Source organism: Hypanus sabinus, chromosome 15, assembly GCF_030144855.1.
Source record: "Hypanus sabinus isolate sHypSab1 chromosome 15, sHypSab1.hap1, whole genome shotgun sequence".
Classification (NCBI taxonomy): Eukaryota; Metazoa; Chordata; class Chondrichthyes; order Myliobatiformes; family Dasyatidae; genus Hypanus; species Hypanus sabinus.
The window spans coordinates 87165445-87189192 of record NC_082720.1 but is presented as its reverse complement, the minus strand read 5'-3'; the positions used below and the strand labels follow the sequence as shown (position 1 = coordinate 87189192).

General features: G+C 48.5%; 1 protein-coding gene across 7 annotated transcripts in view; it reads right to left on the bottom strand.

The window, feature by feature from the left end:
* Positions 1-3599: 3599 nt before the first annotated feature.
* The window catches only part of ndst1b (N-deacetylase/N-sulfotransferase (heparan glucosaminyl) 1b), a 216851-nt gene continuing 196702 nt past the window's right edge, over positions 3600-23748 (bottom strand). For 5 of the 7 annotated variants that reach the window (XM_059990674.1, XM_059990676.1, XM_059990678.1 and 2 more), the window contains 5 exons: positions 22310-22484; positions 19077-19247; positions 11728-11837; positions 6993-7095; positions 3600-6494 (listed from right to left, as the gene is read on the bottom strand). In XM_059990674.1, the coding sequence (XP_059846657.1) occupies positions 6375-6494; positions 6993-7095; positions 11728-11837; positions 19077-19247; positions 22310-22484 (679 nt within the window). In that variant the 3' untranslated portion in view covers positions 3600-6374. Of the gene's footprint in view, positions 6495-6992; positions 7096-11727; positions 11838-19076; positions 19248-22309; positions 22485-23748 lie in introns of those variants that run through there. The other 2 variants (XM_059990679.1, XM_059990680.1) reach the window with 2 other exon arrangements.

Here is a 23748-nt window from a genome sequence, read left to right as displayed (position 1 = left end):
AAACACTTGCCCAATTGAACTGAATTGTTTGAATTCTTTGAGGAGATAGAAGAGAACCCACTAAAACACATTGATGAAAGTAGAGCAGTGGAAGTGGCATACATGGATTTTAGCAAGGCATGTGATAAGATTTCCCATAGTAATCTCATTCCCACTTCTGCCTGTAAGGAGTTTGTATGTTCTCCCCGTGACTGTGTGGGTCCTCTCTGGGTGCTCCAGTTTCCTCCCGTAGTCCAAAGACGTACCATTTGAGGTTGGTAGTTAATTGGACATTGTAACCTGCCTCATGATTAGGTTACAATTAAATTGGGTGATTGATGAGTGGGTTGATTCAAGGGGCTGGAAGCGCCTATAACCCATGCTGAACCTCAAAAATTAAAAATCCAGGAAGTCAGAAGGCAAGGGATCCAGGGAAAGCTGGCTGTGCAGATTCAGAATTGGCTTACCCACAGAAGGCAGAGGGTGGTTGTAGATGGAGTGTCCTCTGTCTGTAGATCAGTGACTGGGAGTGATTTTTATAAATGACTTGGATGAGGAAGTAGAAAGTTCAAAGTACATTTATTACCAAAGTATGTATACCATATACAACCCTGAGATTCATCTTCTAGCAGGCAGCCACAAAACAAAGAAACACAGTAGAACCCGTTAAAAACCCCACAACAAAGACCATCAAACACCCAATGTGTGAAAAAAGAACAAATCATGCAAGTAATAAAGAAGAAATAACACACAGAACATGAACTGCAGAATCTCCGAAAGTGAGGCCACAGTCACAGACAGTTCAGTGCTGAGGTGAGTGTCAATGGCTGCAGGCCACAGTCACAGAGACAGTTTAGTGCTGAGGTGAGTGTCAATGGCTGCAGGCCACAGTCACACAGACAGTTCAGTGCTGAGGTGAGTGTCAATGGCTGCAGGCCACAGTCACGGACAGTTCAGTGTTGAAGTGAGTGTCAATGGCTGCAGGCCACAGTCACACAGACAGTTCAGTGCTGAGGTGAATGTCAATGACTGCAGGCCACAGTCACACAGACAGTTCAGTGCTGAGGTGAGTGTCAATGGCTGCAGGCCACAGTCACACAGACAGTTCAGTGCTGAAGTGAGTGTCAATGGCTGCAGGCCACAGTCACAGAGACAGTTCAGTGCTGATGTGAGTGTCAATGGCTGCAGGCCACAGTCACAGACAGTTCAGTGCTGAGGTGAGTGTCAATGGCTGCAGGCCACAGTCACACAGACAGTTCAGTGCTGAGGTGAGTGTCAATGGCTGCAGGCCACAGTCACACAGACAGTTCAGTGCTGAGGTGAGTGTCAATGGCTGCAGGCCACAGTCACACAGACAGTTCAGTGCTGAGGTGAGTGTCAATGGCTGCAGGCCACAGTCACACAGACAGTTCAGTGCTGAGGTGAGTGTCAATGGCTGCAGGCCACAGTCACAGAGACAGTTCAGTGCTGAGGTGTCAATGGCTGCAGGCCACAGTCACAGACAGTTTAGTGCTGAGGTGTCAATGGCTGCAGGCCACAGTCACACAGACAGTTCAGTGCTGAGGTGAGTGTCAATGGCTGCAGACCACAGTCACACAGACAGTTCAGTGCTGAGGTGAGTGTCAATGGCTGCAGGCCACAGTCACCGAGACAGTTCAGAGCTGAAGTGAGTGTCGATGGCTGCAGGCCACAGTCACAGAGAGTTCAGTGCTGAGGTGAGTGTCAATGGCTGCAGGCCACAGTCACGGACAGTTCAGTGCTGAGGTGAGTGTCAATGGCTGCAGGCCACAGTCACGGACAGTTCAGTGCTGAGGTGAGTGTCAATGGCTGCAGGCCACAGTCACTCAGACAGTTCAGTGCTGAGGTGAGTGTCAATGGCTGCAGGCCACAGTCACGGACAGTTCAGTGCTGAGGTGAGTGTCAATGGCTGCAGGCCACAGTCACAGAGACAGTTCAGTGCTGAGGTGAGTGTCAATGGCTGCAGGCCACAGTCACGGACAGTTCAGTGCTGAGGTGAGTGTCAATGGCTGCAGGCCACAGTCACGGACAGTTCAGTGCTGAGGTGAGTGTCAATGGCTGCAGGCCACAGTCACGGACAGTTCAGTGCTGAGGTGAGTGTCAATGGCTGCAGGCCACAGTCACAGACAGTTCAGTGCTGCGGTGAGTGTCAATGGCTGCAGGCCACAGTCACAGAGACAGTTCAGTGCTGAGGTGAGTGTCAATGGCTGCAGGCCACAGTCACACAGACAGTTCAGTGCTGCGGTGAGTGTCAATGGCTGCAGGCCACAGTCACAGAGACAGTTCAGTGCTGAGGTGAGTGTCAATGGCTGCAGGCCACAGTCACACAGACAGTTCAGTGCTGAGGTGAGTGTCAATGGCTGCAGGCCACAGTAACACAGACAGTTCAGTGCTGAGGTGAGTGTCAATGGTTGCAGGCCACAGTCACAGACAGTTCAGTGCTGAGGTGAGTGTCAATGGTTGCAGGCCACAGTCACAGACAGTTCAATGCTGAAGTGAGTGTCAATGGCTACAGGCCACAGTCACACAGACAGTTCAATGCTGAGGTGAGTGTCAAAGGCTGCAGGCCACAGTCACAGACAGTTCAGTGCTGAGGTGAGTGTCAATAGCTGCAGGCCGCAGTCACACAGACAGGTCAGTGCTGAGGTGAGTGTCAATGGCTGCAGGCCACAGTCACAGACAGTTCAGTGCTGAGGTGAGTGTCAATGGCTGCAGGCCACAGTCACACAGACAGTTCAGTGCTGAGGTGAGTGTCAATGGCTGCAGGCCACAGTCACACAGTCAGTTCAGTGCTGAGGTGAGTGTCAATGGCTGCAGGCCACAATCACGGAGACAGTTCAGTGCTGAAGCACCTGACAAAACCACAGAAATATTAAATAAAATAGGATGTGTGTGGGATGGGAAGGGTGGGTTAGTAAGTTTGCAGATATCATGAAGGTTGGTGGTGTTGTGGACAGTATAGGGGGTTGTTGTAGGTTGCATTGGGACATTGACTGGGGTGATAAATGGCTGTGTTGCCTGGATTAAAGAGCATGTTGAGTGAGCTGGGGCTTTTCTCTTTGGAGTGAAGGAGGTGTACAAAATGATAAGAGGCATAATTGGAGTGGACAGCCAGAGACTTTTTCCTGGGGTGGAAACTGCTAATGCGAGGGAGCACAATCTTAACATGATTGCGGGGAAGTATAGGGGGGTGTCAGAGGCAAGTTTTTTCACACAGGCTGTTCGACCCTGCCAGGGCTGTGGTAGAGGCAGGTACTTTAGGGACATTTAAGAAACTTTTTGTTTCACAAATGGATGTGAGGAAATGGAAGGATATGGACATTGTGTAGGCAGAGGGCATTTGTTCGGGATATTTACAAGACTCTTACATAAGCACATGGATGATAAAAAAATGGAGGGTATGTGGGAGGGAAGGGTTAGATTGATCTTGGAGTAGGTTAAAGGGTCGATACAACATTGTGGACCAAAAGGCCTGTACTGTTCTGTTCTACTGCACACATCACACGAGATTATAAATCAAGTGTAGATAGAAGGGAGACATCTACACTCCAGTTTCTGTTTCATTTTCCAGTGATAAAAACACTGAACTTATGGCAGGTAAGTACATTATAGGAGATTTAAAGTACAGATTTAAACACGTTAAACTAATAAATTACCAAGACAACAGCGTTCTAAAAGGTTGTACAGATGTAAACATTATTTTCCATGTAGTTTTCAATGTTCATTATTTTTCAAGCACAGATCCGGCCACAGACGAAAGATTGTTCTTAAGACATATCACCTTCTCAAACATAGTTACGTTTGCTGGGAAGTGGGGTGGGGGTGGTGTGTGGGATGGAAGATTTATCAGCAAGAAGCAGCTGTTTTCAAATCCTTAGAGGGAGGATCCACTTTTGGAGTTCAGCTTGAGGTGCAAGCCAGTGTGTTCGGTAGGAGGTAGCATTGCCCTTCATCTTGCAGCCTCATTCACTCCGAGGACAAAGTCTTCATTGCACATTCCTGCTTCATCCTTGCAAGAGGTACTACCCTCTTCAGTCAGTTCATCACGAGGATCGCTAGGGCCAAGACCATCAAATCCTGATCTTCAAAGTGGCTGCCTGCAAGCAGATGAATCTTACAGTTGTATATGGTATACATACTTTGATAATAAACGTACATTGATGGTGTCCGCTACCAGACTGTTCTGGAGCAGAGGCAGCTTCGACACCTACCATCCACGTCCAGCCAATGACCTTGAAGGTTCTTCTGTCTCAAGACAGAAGAGCAACGTTTGGCACAGTAGCCTGATGCTTTGCAGTGCCAGCGAGCAGGAGGTCCAGGTCCAGTTCATGCCGCTGTCTGTAAGGAGTTCACATGTTCTGCCTTTGCTCAATTCTGGGTTCAACTCCACCACTGTCTGTACGGGACACCCTCCTGTGGCCATGTTGGCTTCCTCCCGGTGTTCCTGTCTCCTCCCACCTTCCAAAGAAGCATGGTTAGGATTAGTAGGTGGTGGGCATGCTACGTTGGTGATGACACTTGTGTGCTGTCCCCAGCACGTCCTCAGACTGTGTTGGTCATTGATGCAAACAAACCACTTCTTTGTATGTTTCGATGTACATGTGACCAATAAAAAGCTAATCTTTAACACACAAAAGAACGTTCCCAAATATAATTTGTCACTGGGGTCTGCGTGGTCCCATTTCACTTCAAGCAACTTGTAGATGACCTCCAACACCCTGCCGTTGTTTAAAATCACTGGAAAATTTTTATTACCCACCCACGTGGAACATCTTGCCCAATGTTCTTCGGGTGTTTGCCAATCTTTATCAGCTGCACAATTACTCAAACAGTTGTGAGGAATAAGTCAAAGTTCTTTTTCAATGTAAAATAAGTACTTCAAACCCAGTACCCGTCTGTCCCTGGAGAAGTTAATTCTGTCCTCTGAACACCGGAGGGAACTTGCGGGCTGCCCCCAGCATATCGTGTGTTAACGCAAACATACTTCACCGTATATTTCCACGTACACGTGAGAATGTGAACCTTTTCCACTCGGTAGACACTGAACATCAGGACACTTCACCGTGGAGGACGGCTGCAAGGGGAGGAGGGTTGGGCGTGGGGCTAGCAATCCCATCCTGTAACAACCCAGAGCTACAGAAGCTCCAGAGAGCCCATCCCTGGTAGAGGGAGGGTCTTTGCCTAGAGGATGAACCACATTGTGGGGTGAAAGCAGAAGCCACAAGGCCAGGACAGAGGACTCTGGTGAACCAGTGTCAGTGGGCTGTGCAGTAGCAGGGGTGGTGGGCTTCAGAAGACTAGGAGGGCTGGGACATGGACACCAATCTCAAATTACTTGCAATGGCTTTCTCTAAAACTGTCCATGTGTACAAAAGTCACATAATTTCTTCAGACGTGAATACAAATCTAATCTGGTGGCGGATATGTTGCGAATGTTAGGAGTGGGACTGAGGAAACAGTGGTCGTCTTGTCTCGTTCCTTAACACAAGCTTGGTCCTGCTGTACACCTACAGACGTCCTGCGATGGAGGGGGCTTTGCCTGGCGGTTTTCGTGGCTCAGTACACGGCTGTCTTCCACCATAAACCTTGCTGAAGGGTGCATGCCGAACTCTTCAACACGGGGGCAGCAATCAGATTAGACCACTTCTTTCTGAGTCCAAAAGACTGCTTGTGTGGTGGGAGGGAGGGAGAGGGGAAACAAGAGTTTTGTAGGGACCTCCCTCAACTGAAACCATACCACAGATTGTGCTGAAGAGCCAAAGACTCTCCCTGGCATTGAACAACTGTGGGGACGGCATGGTAGGGTAACACTGTTACAGGGTTCAACTCCCACCACTGTCTGTAAAGAGTTTGTACATTCTTCCCGTGGCCGTGTGGGTTTCCTCCGAGTGCTCTGGTTTCCTCCCATTTGCAGACTATTTCCAGAACAACGCTTGGACTAAGTTGGTCATTGACACAAAAGACGCATTTCACTGTACATTCAGATGTTTCGATATACATGTGACAAATGAAGCTAATCTTTAATCTCTTGTGATCTCCAAAGTCACTGCTAACATCTCTCTCCCGAGAGAGGAATGGGTAAAGGAACAAGGGCTTTGTACTGGAAAGTCTTTGTAGAAATCAGTGCCACCTGGTTCTGCAGAAGCACCCAGATGGAAATGTACAATGATCTTCTCAAGCATCCAGTCAGCGCTTGAACAGTAAGCACCACAGTCCTCAGAGGGTCACAAGCCAACAGCAACGTTTCCATGCGTGTGCCTGGAGCTCGTTCAGAAGAGGTGACTCTGGCCCTCGGTGTATGATGATGGATGGGAGTGGGATCTCAGCTTGAACTCCTCAGGGAGGGGTCTGAAACACACCCTGCGCCGTCGGGACAGCTACCTGCTGTTCTGTAGCTCTTCTCTTAACCACGTGGGGAGTGTCTGTCCCAGTTTGTACAGCAGCTTGGACAGTTCGATGTTGGAATCCCTGTAGTGCTCTCTCAAGAAGGCCCTGGACTGTAGAGAGAAAAGGAGCACTGTAAAGGCACAGAAACACTAGACCACAAGAGATGGAACATGAAACATAGAACAGTACAACACAGGAACAGGGCCTTCAGCTTTCAGTGTTGTCCCAAACCAATTAGTAATCAAACGGCCAACCAGACTAATCTCTTCCACCTATACAATGTCCATATCCTTCCATTTTGCTCACATTCATCTGCCTATGACCAACACAGATTGTGCAGGGGGCAAGTGACACCAACACAGCATGCCCACAGCTCACTGACCCTAACCCGTACATCTCTGGGCAGCGGGAGGGAACCGGATATGGCTCCACGACAGACCAATGGCCAGTGAAAATCTTGGGAGAGCTCACAACTTCATAATGCCCCCCCCAGCCCTGGCCAGCCAACCCCACAGGAATGCCCACCACCAGTCAGAAGCAGCCTGTTGCCCTGCTCACACTGTTGGAACTACGGTGTTCATCAGATGTTTGGGAGGCTGGATACGTACGTCGGGGTCCATCTCCGGGTACTTGCGACCTTTGCTTTTCCCCAGGCACTTGGTTTTATTGCTCTCCAGAAGCTGACACCAGAAACCTTTCTTGGGGTCAAATCTGAAATCCAGAAATGAAAGTTGTATCAGTACTTGGTCACCGAACATAGAATCTCACCCTCCCTCCCACATAGCCCTTCATTTTCCTTTCATCCATGTGCTTATCAAAGAGTCTCTTGAATGCCTCTATCACCACCCCTGGCAGAGCATTCCATACACCCACCATCGTCCGTGTAAAAACCCTACCTCTACATACCCCCAAACCACCTTCAAATTATGCCTCCTTGATTTAACCATTTCTGGCCTGGGAAAAAATCTCTGGCTGTCCACTCGATTTCTGCCGCTTGTCATCTTGTACTCCTCTGTCAAGTCACCTCTCATCCTCCTTCACTCCAAAGAGAAAAGCCCCAGCTCACTCAATCTATCTACATGACATGCTCTCTGTTCCAGGCTGCATCCTCTGCACCCTCTCCAAATCTTCCACATCCTTCCTATAATGAGGTGGCCAGAACTAAACACAATATTCCAAGTAACAGACACAAAATGCTGGAGGAACTCAGCAGGCCGGGCAGCTTCTATGGGAAAGAGTACAATTGACATTTCAGGCTGAGACCCTTCGGCTGCACTAGAGAAAAAAAGATGAGTAAATTTAAAAGGTGGTGGGAGGGGAGAGGGAAACACAAGGTGATAGGTGAAACTGGGGGGGAGGGGTGATGTAAAGAGCTGGGAAGTTGACTGGTGAAAGAGATACAGGGCTGGAGAAGGGGGAGTCTAATAGGAGAGGACAGAAGGCCATGGAAGAAAGAAAAGGGGGGAAGGAGCACCAGAGGGAGGTGATGGGTGGGCAAGGAGATAAGGTGAGAGAGGGAAAAGGGGGGGGGGAAATTACCAGAAATTTGAGACATTGATGTTCATGCCATCTGACCGGAGGCTACCCAGACAGAATATAAGATGTTGTTCCTCCAACCTGAGTGTGGCCTCATTGTGACAGAGGAGGCCATGGATAGACGTATCGGAATGGGAATTGAATTAAAATAGGTGGCCAATAGGAGATCCCATTTCTTCTAGTAGATGGAGCGTCGGTGCTTGGCAAAACAGTCTCCCAACCTAAACTGGGTCTCACTGATAAACAGGAGGCCATGCCAGGAGGCCAGACACAGTATACAGCCCCAACAGTCTCACATGTGAAGTGTTGCCTCACCTAGAAGGACTTTTTGGGGCCCTGAGTGGTAGTGAAGGAGGAGGTATAGGGGCAGGTGTAGTACTTGTTTCACTTGCAAAGATAAATGCCAGGAGGGAGATCAGCTGGGAGTTTCGAATGGACCAGGGAGTTGTGCAATATTCCAAGTGTGGAACCCTCTATAGAATCCAGGGTTTTATAGAGCTGCAACATTACCTCACAGCTCTCGAATTCAATCCTAAATAACAAAGGTCAACCACCATATTCCTTATAAATCACCTTATCAACTTAAGACTGCTAAGAATTCTGCCATCAGCTTTCTATTCTGCACTCAAATTCAACCTGCCAAAGCGAATCTCTTCATATCCGTCACAAGTGGGAGTTCCTGGTGGCCAAACATTTTAATTCCAATTCCGTTTCCTGTTCTGACGTGACAGTCCACGGCCTCCTCTTGTGCCACGATGATGCCACCCTCAGGGTGGAGCAGCAACGTCTTGTACGTACTCTGCCTGGAGACCTGAAGGCATGAATATCATTTTCTCCTTACGGAAAACAAATTTATCCACACTCCCCTTCCTCTATTCTCCACTCTGACTTTTACCTCTTTCACTGCCTATGACTGCCGCCTGGGTCCCCTCATCTCTCCCTTTCTCCTACGGTCCACTCTCTCCTCCTATCAGATTCCTTCCTCTCCCGCCCTTTACCATTCCTACTCACCTGGCTTCACCCATCACCTTCCAACTGTCCTCCTATCCCTCCCGCCACCTTTCTATTCTGGTGTCTTCCCCCTTCCTTTTCAAACCCGAAGAGGGGTCTCAGTACGAAAAACCCTGGAAAGACCACATTTGGAATATTGCACAACTCCCTGGTTATTTCCATTGTTAATTTGTTAATTTTCATTGATTGTACCTGTCCTGCTGAGTTCCTCCAGCATTTTGTGTGTGTTGCTCTGAATTTCCAGCATCTGCAGGAACTCTTGTCTTTACACTTTTCCAGATTGAACTCTATCTGCCACATCTCAGCCCAGCAATATATCCTGTCAATGTCCCATGTACAACAACCTTCATGTCATCTGCAAACTTGCTAACCCACCTTCCTTCGTCCAAGTCATTGATAAAAATCACTGGTCACTGACCTCCAGGCAGCACACCCTACATCTATTACCACCCTCTGCCTTCTGTGGGCAAGCCAATTCTGAATCCACGTAGCCAGCTTTCCCTGGATCCCATGCCTCCTGACATTTTGAATGAGCCAAAATGGGGAACCTTATTCAATGTCTTACTAAAGTTCTTACACATCACATCCATTGCTCTACCTTCATCAATATGTTTTGTCACTTCCATGAAGAATTGAGCCAGGCTCCTGGGGCATGACCTGCCTCTCACAAGCTTTAGGAGCAGCTGCTTCCCCTCTACCATGAGATTCTGAATGGTCCGTCGCCCCACATACACTACCTCACTATACTTTTTAGATGTGGAATATTTCTTTTAGTAATTTTATGTCTTTACTGATGCCATAAGACAACAAATTTCATGTCAGAGGTAATGAATCTAATTGTGATAAACACAGGAGATTCTGCAGACAACACACACAAAATGCTGGTGGAACGCAGCAGGCCAGGCAGCATCTATCAGGAGAAGCACTGTCGACATTTTGGGCCGAGACCCTTTGTCCACCAGCATTTTGTGTGTGTTGTTTGAATTTCCAGCATCTGCAGATTTCCTCGTGTTTGCTCTTTAGATTCTGCAGATGCTGGAAATCCAGAGAACCCACACTAAATGATGGAGGAACTTAGTAGGCCAGGCAGAGGGTGGGGAGTTAACAGTTAACGCATGTGGAGGAGAGTAAAGAGTCGACAATGCCTCGAAGATTGCACCAGTAATTGGTGACTTTGCACGCAGCTCCGCTGGGAATCATTCCCGTGTAGGACTACTACAGTCATAGTACCTTGGTGAGCAAAATCGTTTTAAGACATTTATAGATAATTCTTATTGTAATTTATTGTTGTTTTATTATTATGTTTTGCAAAGTACTACTGCCACAAAATAATAAATTTTGCAAAATATGCTAGTGGTATTAAACCTGATTCTGGTTTATCAGGACTCGTGAAGAACGAGGGGTGAGCTAATTATAACCTATTGAATATTGGAGGCCTCGATAGAGTGGATGTCGAGAGAATGTTTCCTATAGTGGGTGAGTCTACACCAGAGGATACATTCTCAGAATTGAGGGACGTCCTTTTAGAACAGAGTAGAGGTGGAATATCTTTAACTAGAGACTGGTGAATCTGTATCTATGAATACTTAAGGCTTCTCCCCATTTCCCTTCATGCCCTGACCAATCTATCAGCCTCTCCTTCAATAAACCTAAAGACTTGGCCTCCACACTGCTTGTGGCAAAGAAATCCACAGATTCCTCACTCTCTGGCTAAAGAAATTCCTCACAGGAAACATCCTCTCCACATCCATTCTATCAAGGCTTTTCACTATTCAATAGGCGTCAATGAGGCCACCCCTCATTCTTCTGAATTGCAGTAAGTACAGTCCCAGAGCCAACAAACACTCTTCATATGACAAGCCATTCAATTCTGGAATCATTTTTGCGAATTTCCTTTGAATCCTCTCCAGTTTCAGCACATCCTTTCAAAGATACGGGACCCAACCAGCTCACAATACTCTAAATGAGGCCTCACCAGTGCTTTATAGTCTCAGCATTACATCCTTGCTTTTATATTCTAGTCTTGTAATGAATGTTAACATTACATTTGTTTTCCTCACTACAGACTCAACCTTACAACTAACCTTTAGGGAATCCTGCACAAGAACTTTCTCTCCATTTAGAAAAAGTCAACCCTTTAATTTCTTCTACCAAGGTGCATGACCATACAAGTCCCGACACAGTATTCTATCTGAAATTTCTTTGCCTATTCTCCTAATTTGTTGAAGTCCGTAGCCTTGCTACATCCTCAGAACTATCTGCCCCTGCAGCTAACTTCATATCATCTGCAAACTTTGTAACTAAGTCATCAATTCCACCATCCAAATCACTGACGTATAACATAAACAGAAGTGGTCCCAACACAGACCCCTGTGGAACACCACTAGCCACCGGCATTCAACCAGAAAAGGCTCCCTTTATTACCACTCTTTGCCTCCTGGCAATCAGCCACTGCTTTATCCATGCTAGAATCTTTCCTGTAATACCATGGGCTTGCAGTTTGTTAAGCAGCCTCTTGTGTGGCACCTTGTCAAAAGCCTTCTGAAAATCTCAGAATCTCTGTTCTAAAAGGACGTTCCTCTATTCTCCAGGATGTATCCTCTGGTCTTAGACTCCCCACTATCAGAAACATCCTCTCCACATTCACTCTATCAAGGCCTTTCAATATTCAATAGGTTTCAATTAGGTCGCCCCTCATTTTTCATGAACCTTGATAAACCAGAACCTAGCAGGCCCATCATGTGAATGTGAACCTCTTCCTCCTGTAGGAACTGAAAGTATGGAAACGTTACTTACACCAACAGCTTGTGGTAATTGAGAATGCTCCGGAGTCCGAGGAACTTCTGCACCTTTTCCATTGTTGCTGCGGGTTCCGTCCGGAGGAGATGTCCATCGAGAACGAGGATCTGAGCAGAGATGGGAAGAGACAGGAAGATGTAACTGGGCCAGCCACGGTGAGGGTGGCATGGTATCGTAGTGGGTAGCGTAATCGCTTTACAGCACCAATGATCAGGGTTCAATTCCCACCGCTGTCTATAAGGAGAATGTTGGCCTTCATTGCTAGAGGGATTGAATTCAAGAGCAGAGAGGTCACACTGCAACTATACAGGGTACTGGTGAGGTCGCACCTGGAGTACTGTGTGCAGTTTTGGTTTCCTTACCTGAGGAAGGATATACTGGCTTTGGAAGCAGTGCAGAAGAGGTTCACCAAGTTGATTCCAGAGATGAAGGGGTTAACTTATGAGGAGGGATTGAGTTGCCTGGGATTATACTCTTTGGAATTTAGAAGAATGAGAGGGGATCTTATAGAAACATACAAGATTTTGAAAGGGATAGATAAGATAGAAGTAGGAAAGTTGTTTCCATTGGTGGGTGAGACTAGAACTAGGGGACAGAGCCTCAAGATTCAGGGGAGAAGATTTAGGATGGAGATGAGGAGAAACTGTTTTTCCCAGAGAGTGGTGAATCTGTGAAATTCTCTGCCTAGGAAAGCAGTTGAGGCTTCTTCACTACATATATTTAAGATACATAGTAAGGGAATTAAGGGTTATGGGGAAAAGGCAGGTAGATGGAGTTGAGTTTACGGACAGATCAGCCATGATCTTATTGAATGGCGGGGCAGGCTCAATGGGCCAGATGGCCTACTCTTGCTCCTATTTCATATGGTCTTATGAGATTGAATGTTCTCCCCATGAACACATTTCCCCCACATTCCAAAGACGTGCGGGTTAGGGTTAGTGAATCATGGGCATGCTATGTTGGTACTGGAAGCGTGGTGACAATACCAGGCTGTCCCAGCACTGTGCTGGTCATTGACAGAAACAACATGTTTTATGTTGCAAAGTACGTGCATGTAACAACAAAGTTCTCACTAATTGCTATCTCGGACAGTGCAGCAATTGGCCGTGTTCATTTAGAATTTAGAACACGACAGCACAGTACAGGCCCTTTGGCCCATATTGTGCCGACCTTTTAACCTACTCCGAGATCAATCTAACCCTTCCCTCCTACATAGTCTCCTTTTTGACCATTCATGTGCCTATCTAAGAGTTTCTAAAGGCGATTGGAGAAAAGTATAGGGGGAAGTCAGAAGTAGGTTTTTACACGGCATGGTGGGTGTGTGGAACTCACTGCCAGGGGTGGTGGTAGAGGAAAATACATAGAAACATAGAAAACCTACAGCACAATACAGGCCCTTTGGCCCACAAATCTGTGCCTAACATGTCCCTACCTTAGAAATTACTACGGTTACCTATAGCCCTCTATTTTTCTAAGCTCCATGTATCTATCCAAAAATCTCTTAAAAAACCATATCATATCCGCCTCCACCACCATCGCCGGCAGCCCATTCCACCCACTCATCACTCTCTGCGTAAAAAGCTTACCCCTGACATCTCCTCTGTACCTACTCCCCAGCATCTTAAACCTGTGCCCTCTTGTGGCAACCATTTCAGCCCTGGGAAAAAGCCTCTGACTATCCACACGATCAATGCCTCTCATCATCTTATACACCTCTACCAGGTCACCACTCATCTTCTGTTGCTCCAAGGAGAAAAGGCCAAGTTCACTCAACTTATTCTCAAAAGACATGCTCCCCAATCCAGGCAACATCCTTGTAAATCTCCTCTGCACCTTTTCTATGGTTTTCACATCCTTCCTGTAGTGAGGTGACCAGAACAGAGTACAGTACTCTGAGTGGGGTCTGACCGGGGTCCTATTTAGCTGCAACATTACCTCTCGGCTCCTAAATTCAATTCCACAGTTAATGAAGGCCAATGCACCGTATGCCTTCTTAACCACAGCGTCAACCTGTGCAGCAGGTCCTATGGACTCGGACCCCAAGATCCCTCTGATCCTCCACACTGCCAGGAATCTTACTATTAATACTATATTCTGCCATCATATTTGACCAACCAAAATGAACCACCTCACACTTATCTGGATTGAACTCATCTGCCACTTCTCAGCCCAGCTTCGCATCCTATCAATGTCCCGCTGTAACCTCTGACAGCCCTCCACACTATCCACAACACCTCCAACCTTTGTGTCATCAGCAAACTTACTAACCCATCCCTCCACTTCCTCATCCAGGTCATTTATAAATATCATGAAGAGAAGCGGTCCCAGAACAGATCCCTGAGGCACACCACTGGTCACTGACCTCCATGCAGAATATGATCCGTCTACAACCACTCTTTGCCTTCTGTGGGCAAGCCATTTCTGGATCTACAAAACAATGTCCCCTTGGATCCCATGTCTCCTTACTTTCTGAATAAGCCTTGCATGGGGTACCTTGTCAAATGCCTTGGTGAAATCCATATACACCACATCTACTACTCTTCCTTCATCAATGTGTTTAGTCACATCCTCAAAAAATTCAATCAGGCTCATAAGGCACGACCTGCCTTTGACAAAGTCATGCTGACTATTCCTAATTATATTATACCTCTCCAAATGTTCATAAATCCTGCCTCTCAGGATCTCCATCAACTTACCAGCCACTGAGGTAAGACTCACTGGTCTATAATTTCCTGGGCTATCTCTACTCCCTTTCTTGAATAAAGGAACAATATCCACAACCCTCCAATTCTCCGGAACCTCTCCTGCCTCCATTGATGATACAAAGACCATAGCCAGAGGCTCAGCAATCTCCACCCTCGCCTCCCACAGTAGCCTGGGGTATATCTCAACCAGTCCCGGCGACTTATCCAACTTGATGCTTTCCAAAATCTCCAGCACATCCTCTTTCTTAATATCTACATGCTCAAGCTTTTCAGTCTGCTGCAAGTCATCACTACAATCACCAAGATCCTTTTCCACAGTGAATACTGAAGTAAAGTATTCATTAAGTACCTCTGCTATTTCCTTCGGTTCCATACAAACTTTCCCACTGTCACACTTGATAGGTCCTATTCTTTCATGTCTTATCCTCTTGCTCTTCATATACTTGTCGAATGCCTTGGGGTTTTCCTTAATCCTGCCTGCCAAGGCCTTCTCATGGCCCCTTCTGGCTCTCCTAATTTCCTTCTTAAGCTCCTTCCTGTTAGCCTTATGATCTTCTAGGTCTCTACCATTACCTAGCTCTCTGAACCTTTGGTAAGCTTTCCTTTTCTTCTTGTCTAGATTTATTACAGCTTTTGTACACCACAGTTCCTGTACCCTACCATAACTTCCCTGTCTCATTGGAATGTACCTATGCAGAACTCCATCCCTTGAACATCTGCCACATTTCTTCTGTACTTTTCCCTGAGAACATCTGTTTCCAATTTAAGCTTCCAATTTCCTGCCTGATAGCCTCATAATTCCCTTTACTCCAATTAAACACTTTTCTAACTTGTCTGTTCCCATCTCTCTCCAATGCTATTGTAAAGCAGATAGAATTATGATCACTATCTCCAAAATGCTTTCCCACTGAGAGATCTGACACCTGACCAGGTTCATTTCCCAATACCAAATCAAGTACAGCCTCTCCGCTTGTAGGCTTATCTACATATTGTGTCAGAAACCTTCCTGAACACACCTAACAAACTCCACCCCATCTAAACCCCTTGCTCTAGGGAGATGTCAATCAATAATTGGGAAATTAAAATCTCCCATCATGACAACCCTGTTATTATTACACCTTTCCAGGATCTGTTTCCCTATCTGCTCCTTGATATCCCTATTACTTTTGGGCAGCCTATAAGAAACACCCAGTAAAGTTATTGACCCCTTACTGTTCCTAACCTCCAGACACAGAGACTCCGTAGACAATCCCTCCATGGCGTCCACCTTTTCTGCAGCTGTGACACTATCTCTGATCAACAGTGCCATGCCCCCACCTCTTTTGCCTCCCTCCCTGTGCTTTCTGAAACATCTAAAATCCGGCACTCAAAGTAACCATTCCTGCCCATGAGCCATCCAAGTCTCTGTAATGGCCACCACATCACAGCTCCAAGTACTGATCCACATTTTAAGCTCATCCACTTTGTTCACAACACTCCTTGTGTTAAAATAGACACATCTCAAACTGCGACAAACATGAATATATCTGCAGTTTAGGAACAGATGCAATGGAGCCAATGGAACAGAGAAAAAGGAAAATCGTTTTTACATGAGATAAGGTGGAAAGAGCAACATGAACAAAATGCTGGAGGAACTCAGCAGGCCAGGCTGAGACCCAACATAGAGAGGAAGACCACTTCCCTGAGCACCTGTGCTCCATCCGCCAGGAAAAGTGGGATCTCCCAGTGGCCTTACCCTTCCCATTCCCATATGTCTATCCACAGCCTTCTCCATCGTAGTGATGAAACCACACTTAGGCTGGAGTAGTGGTCACCAACCTTTTTAAGCCCAAGATCCCCTACCTCAGCCTTAGTGAAAGGCAAGATCAACCCCAGATCGATTATTTACACGCATGGCCAGAAGTAAAACACCACAATCCGGAAGTAGAAATAATGTATGTACACCAGGGGTCACCACCCTTTTTTGCACTGCGGACCGGTTTAATATTGACAATATTCTTGAGGACTGGCCGACGGGGGGAGGGGTGGTGGTGTTAAACACGACCGGAATACAGCGATACTCAAAGCAGGTTCTTTATATCCAGTCTATTCCGCAATTTAATTTACGTGGCTCTCAGCACTTGCTTCTGTCCCGCTTGCTCATGTTTTTTCCGCTGAAAAAACTCAACAGGTTTGTCTTTAAATGCAGGGTGCTTGGACTCAGGGTACCGAAGCAGCTTTGAATGCTTCATTGCCTCATTAGACAGCCTTCAGGCCCGAACTCCAGCCTCCCGCCAGCTGCCTTGGCCAGGTGCAGCTGGTCGTGGGTGGGGTGAGAGGACAAGATCAGGGCCAGAGGTCCCCGTGGCGGTCTCAGTCCGGAGAGAGCGACCGACCGAGTGAGGAGTGCAATAGGATGTGCACCTGCCCCCCCCACCCCCCCGTAGGATCTATTGGCCAACAAAAGTTTGTTTCAGTAGATCGCAGCGGGGTAGCTGCTCTGCTACTTACAAAACCCTGAGGCTGAATTAGGTCGTCTGCGAATATTTTAGCACCGGGTTCCCCATGAACATTCGGTGTGCTAAACAGGTTCAGAGACGGCGTCCGTCTGTCCGCGCTCCAGGCCGGTAGCAACGGCCCTTCTCGCCGGCCGCACGAGGGTATCACTGCGTTTAGGTGACTGATGACCTCGTGTGTGTTTAATTTCGACAGGGAATGAGGAAGGGTGCAGATGACTCATATCGTTTCCCCGCGGCCCGGTGGTTGGGGACCACTGAAGTACACTGTGTAGTGCGGGGGAGCCTCATGCATGTGCACTGGGCAGAAAGAACGGAACTAAAACCCCACAATCCGGAAACAATCTCTCAACAGTATTTGTTTTCCGTTTATTTTCGGGATGTACTGGGAAGGTCTCAAAGATTGACCAGTCGATCGCAATCGACGAGTTGGCGACCACTAGGTTGGAGGAACACCACCTTATATTCTGTTTGGGTAGCCTCCAACCTGATGGCACGAACATTGATTTCTCAAACTTCTGGTATTGCCCTGCCCTGCCATGCCCCCTTCACCATTTCCCATCCCCTTTTCCCTTTCTCACCTTATCTCTTTGCCCATCCATTGCCTCCCTCTGGTGCTCCTCCCTCCTTTTCTTTCTTCCATGGCCTACTGTCTCTTTCACCAATCAACTTCCCAGCTCTTACTTCATCCCTTCCCCTTCAGGTTTCACCTGTCACCTTGTGTTTCTCTCCCCCACCTTTTAAATCCACTCCTTAGTTTTTTTTCTCCAGTCCTGCTGAAGGGTTGCGGCCCGAAACGTCGACTGTACTCTTTCCTATAGATGCTGCTGAGTCCCTCCAGCATTGTGTGTGTGTTCCTCTGGATTTCCAGCACCTGCAGATTTTCTTGTTTGTTTAAGGTGGGAAGAGGAGCCACCGTGGGAATCAGCAGGTTTATAAAAGATCTCAGTTGACAGTTTGTCTCCAGAGATGGAGACAGATGTTTGAGAAAAGGGAGGGAGGTGTCAGAAATGGACCAAATGAACTTAAGGGCAGTGCAGAATTTAGAGGCGAAGTTGATGAAATCAATGAGCTCAGCATGGGTGCACGAAGCAGCACCAATGCAGCTGTCAACGTAGCAGACAGAAAGTGGGGAGCACCACCGGGGAAGGCTTGCAACATGAACCAACAAAAAGGCAGCCACAATTAGGGCCCATGCAGCCCATGGCTACTCTAAGTTTGGAGAAGGTTGGAAGAGTTGATGCAAAAATTGATGAGTACGAAGACCAGTTCTGGCAGACAGAGTGGGGTGGCGGTGCAGGGGAATTAGAGGAAGCTTATGTTAAGAAAGAAGTGGAGAGTTTTGAGGTTGAAGTGTTGAGAGACTCTGAACATCCATGTGACAATGGGGCAGTCAGGTCTCGAGAAATGAAAATTAATATGGAGACCAAGGACGGTGGGAAGGGGCTGAACTAAGGGGATAGAATGGAGTCAGGGTATGAGGACACGTTCATTAGGGCAGGAGCAGGCAGAGACAATAGGCCTACCCAGACAGTCCCCAATACCCAGTTTGTAGATATTGAGTAGGAGGTAGAAGTGAGTAGTGCAGGATAAGGGAACTATGAGTGTGATGGCAGTGGATGGGAATTCTCCAGTTACTGCTGTAGCCCCTCCACTTGAAGGTTTGATGTGTTGTGCATTCAGAGAAGCTCTTCTGCACATCACAGTTGTAACGCGAGATTGTTTGAGTTACTGTCACTTTCCTGTCAGCTTGATCCAGACTGGCCGTTCTCCTCCGACCTCTCATTAACAAGGTGTTTCCACCCACAGAACTGCCACTCCCTGGGTGTTTTTCACCCCATTCTCTGTAAACACCAGAGACTGTTGGTCACAAGCATCCCATGAGATCAGCAGTTTCTGAGATACTCAAACCACCCTGTCTGGCACCAGTGATCATTCCACAGTCAAAGTCACTTAGATCACATTTCTTCCCTATTCTGATATTTGGTCTGAACAATAACTGAACCTCTTGACCATGTCCGCATGCTTTTATACACCGAGTTGCTGCCACATGATTGGCTGATTAGATTAATAAGCAGGTGGCGGGTGTCACTGATAAAGCGGCCACTGTGTGTGTCAGCGATAATAAGCCTGATTCTGGACTTGCCTGGTTGGTATGGTAATACAGAAGCCAGCGCTCGATGTGGGTTGCATATCGCCCCGGGATCAGGCATCGGTTCTGGAGAGCTCTCAGCTTGGGCATTGCGTCTGCTCCAGCAGTGATTACCTCGTGGAAACTGTACCTCAGGGCCACCGGGTCATTGTGGGCTCGCTGGTGCTAGCAGGAAGACAGATACCAGTTACACAACACGTACAGTGAGGGGCACCTGACCCAGCTGAGAGAGGCATGCTAGAGTTCTTCCAAAGCTGATAAACCTGCACGCGGTGGAGCTTAGAAGAAGCGGTGGGGGGGAGAGGAATTTCATTGAAACCTATCAAGTAGAGAAAGGCCTCGATAAGAGTGGATGTGGAGAGGATGTTTTCAATGGGGGGGGTGTGGGGTGGGGGAGTCTAGGACCAGAAGACACAGCTTCAATACAAGGACAGCCTCAGACTAGAGGGACGTCTATTTACAACAGAGATGAGGAGGAATTTCTTTTAGCTGGAGGGTGGTGAATCTGTGGAATTCATTGCCATAAAGGGCTTTGCAGGAGAGTCACTGGGTATATTTAAAGAGGTTCATAAGTTCTTGATTAGTCATTGTGGGGAGAATGCAGGAGAGGGGGATTGAGAGGGATATTAAATCAACCAGGATGGAATGGCGGAGCAGAACGGCCTCATTCTGCTCCGACGTCTCAGGGTCTAATGCACCATGGACATTAAGGGGAACCCTTGACCGACACCAAGGTGGTACAGTAGAGTCATGGTTAGCATAACACTTTACACCACTAGTGACTTGCAAGAGGCATTGAAGCAGAGGGTGATCTTGGATAGTGGGAGGGCCGCATTTTGTGTGGTACAGTAGCATAGTCTTTGGCGTCTGGTTCTCACCGTTGCCTATAAGGAGTTTGTACGTTCTCCCAGTGACCGTTCGGGTTTCCTCCGGGTACTCCTGTTTCCTCCCACACTCCAAAGATGTACGGGTTGGGCTAGTAAGTTGTGGGCCTGCTATGTTGGTGACACTTGCAGGCTGCCCCCAGCACATCCTTGGACTGTGCTGGTCATTGAAACAAACAGCGCATCTCACTGTGTGTTTCAGTGTACCCGTGACAAATAAAACTCATCTTCATCTTTAGTATCGCCTCCACCCAGTACGTTCCCTGAGCCCCAACTTCCAGCGACAGTGAGGCTTCTCAACAATAAATCACACGGAACGGTACAGTACGGGACAGGCCATTCAGCCCACGAAGTTGGGCTCCATTTTACTAACCGTCCTCATCCTGGGTATCACCCGCATCCCTCCGTTCCCTTCACAGTTAACCTTACGAGGCTGAATGGTTCTCACCTCGTCATGCAGGACAGAACCAGCTCTTCGGCCCACTGGGGCGCTGATAACCAACGTACCCCATCCAAACTAGTGAATGCTGCCTGGATTAGAGAGCATGTCTTATGAGGACTGGTTGAGCAAGCGAGGGCTTTTCTCCTTGGAGTGGAGGAGGATGAGAGGAGGTGTACAAGATGATAAGAGGCATAGATAGAGTGGACAGCCAGGCTTTTCCCAGGTGGAAATGACTAGTACGAGGTGGGGAGCATTGCTTTAAGGTGATCGGAAGATGGTATGGGGGTGATATCAGAGGCTGTTTTTTATCGTGCGGATGGTGATGAGTGCGTGGAACACACTACCAGGTGTGGTGGTAGAGGCAGATACATTAGGAACCTTTCAGGGGAAAATGGAGGGTTTTGGGTTATGGATGAAAGAAAAATGGAGGGTTATGTGTTATGGAAAGGTTAGATTGATCATGGAGATGGTTAAAGGTGGGCTGAAGGGCCTGTGCAGTGCGGTAATGCTCCATGTTTTATGATCTTGCAACCTATTGTTTGACTGCACTGCACTTTCTCTGTAACTGTGACACTTTATTCTGCTGTTATTGTTTTCCCTTGTTCTACCTCAATGCACTGTGTAACGATCTGATCTGTATGAACAGCATGCAAGATAACTTTTCATTGCATCTCAGTATGTGCTCACTTCATTTTTATTTAATTTTTCATTCATTCATTTGACGATAACAACATTGTGAAATGTCACATTGATATTCACGTGTGGCAAGAATAACCCAATTCCATTTCTCCTCTAAACCCTTCACTGCACAGCTGAACGACCAACACTGCCACACGGTAATGTTAGGGCACACCCCATCCTCCAGTCCTTCTGGTTTTTGAGAGCAGCAGGAGGGGGAACATAGGACAGGAGACGCAGGAGGGGAGACGCGGGAGGGGAGACTGGACTGGAGATGCGGGGTGGGAAACACAAGACGGAAGACGCAGGAGGGGAGACGCGGGAGGGGAGACTGGACTGGAGATGCGGGGTGGGAAACACAGGAGGGGGAACACAGGATGGGAGACGCGGGAGGGGAGACTGGACTGGAGATGCGGGGTGGGAAACACAGGAGGGGGAACACAGGACGGGAGACGCAGGAGGGGAGACGCGGGAGGGGAGACTGGACTGGAGATGCGGGGTGGGAAACACAGGAGGGGGAACACAGGACGGGAGACGCAGGAGGGGAGTCACGGGAGGGGAGACTGGACTGGAGATGCGGGGTGGGAAACACAGGAGGGGGAACACAGGACGGGAGACGCAGGAGGGGAGACGTGGAAGGGGAGACTGGACTGGAGATGCAGGGTGGGAAACACAGGAGGGGGAACACAGGACAGGAGACACAGGAGGGGAGACGCGGGAGGGGAGACTGGACTGGAGATGCGGGGTGGGAAACACAGGACAGGAGACGCAGGAGGGGAGACGCGGGAGGGGAGATGCGGGGTGGGAAACACAGGAGGAGGAACACAGGACAGGAGACGCAGGAGGGGAGACTGGACTGGAGATGTGGGGTGGGAAACACAGGAGGGGGAACATAGGACAGGAGACGCAGGAGGGGAGACGCGGGAGGGGAGACTGGACTGGAGATGCGGGGTGGGAAACACAGGACAGGAGACGCAGGAGGGGAGACGCGGGAGGGGAGATGCGGGGTGGGAAACATAGGAGGAGGAACACAGGACAGGAGACACAGGAGGGGAGACTGGACTGGAGATGTGGGGTGGGAAACACAGGAGGGGGAACACAGGACAGGAGACGCAGGAGGGGAGTCGCAGGAGGGGAGACGCGGGAGGGGAGATGCGGGGTGGGAAACACAGGAGGAGGGACATGGGATTGGAGGCACAGGAGTAGAATTGAGGCGGACATACCTGGTACCAGGAGTAGGCTCGGTCTGCAGGGCTGATCAAGATGCTGATGACTTTAGCTCTGGGCAGCAGAGCTGCTGCCCGCCTTGGAGTGACCTCCGAGTCAAAGTAGTTGGCGCTCTTCTCGAAAAAAAAGTCCGAGCTGGTGTTGGAGGGGATTGGGAAATATTCCATGTACCTGCCACAGGGTGGAAGGTAGAGGTCAGACATGCTGGGAGTGGGAGTAATGGGATCACTGCAGTTACATCTCTCTGTTGGGTCTTCTTCCTCATGCTGCGACGCTTCAGGAAGGTAACAGCAGAGCCCCAGAACAAAACAACATCGACAGAGGTCCTTTAGCCCAACAGAGTGTTGTGGACACAGTTCAGTACATCACAGAAACCAACCTCCCCTCCACGTCTCAGTAAAGCAGCCGGCAGAACCAAAGCTTCTACCCCACTGTTATCAGTGAAAGCACGTCCCACCAGGCCCAAGGACAGCTTCTACCTCACTGTTATCAGTCAAAGCACGTCCCACCAGGCCCAAGGACAGCTTCTACCCCACTGTTATCAGTGAAAGCACATCCCACCAGGCCCAAGGACAGCTTCTACCCCACTGTTATCAGTGAAAACACGTCCCACCAGGCCCAAGGACAGCTTCTACCCCACTGTTATCAGTGAAAGCACGTCCCACCAGGCCCAAGGACAGATTCTACCCCACTGTTATCAGTGAGAGCACGTCCCACCAGGCCCAAGGACAGCTTCTACCCCACTGTTATCAGTGAGAGCACATCCCACCAGGCCCAAGGACAGCTTCTACCCCACTGTTATCAGTGAAAGCACATCCCACCAGGTCCAAGGACAGCTTCTACCCCACTGTTATCAGTGAAAGCACGTCCCACCAGGCCCAAGGACAGCTTCTACCCCACTGTTATCAGTGAAAGCATGTCCCACCAGGCCCAAGGACAGCTTCTACCCCACTGTTATCAGTGAAAGCACGTCCACCAGGCCCAAGGACAGCTTCTACCCCACTGTTATCAGTGAAAGCACGTCCCACCAGGCCCAAGGACAGATTCTACCCCACTGTTATCAGTGAAAGCACGTCCCACCAGGCCCAAGGACAGCTTCTACCCCACTGTTATCAGTGAAAGCATGTCCCACCAGGCCCAAGGACAGCTTCTATCCCACTGTTATCAGTGAAAGCACGTCCCACCAGGCCCAAGGACAGCTTCTACCCCACTGTTATCAGTGAAAGCACGTCCCACCAGGCCCAAGGACAGATTCTACCCCACTGTTATCAGTGAAAGCACGTCCCACCAGGCCCAAGGACAGCTTCTACCCCACTGTTATCAGTGAAAGCACGTCCCACCAGGCCCAAGGACAGCTTCTACCCCACTGTTATCAGTGAAAGCACATCCCACCAGGCCCAAGGACAGCTTCTACCCCATTGTTATCAGTGAAAGC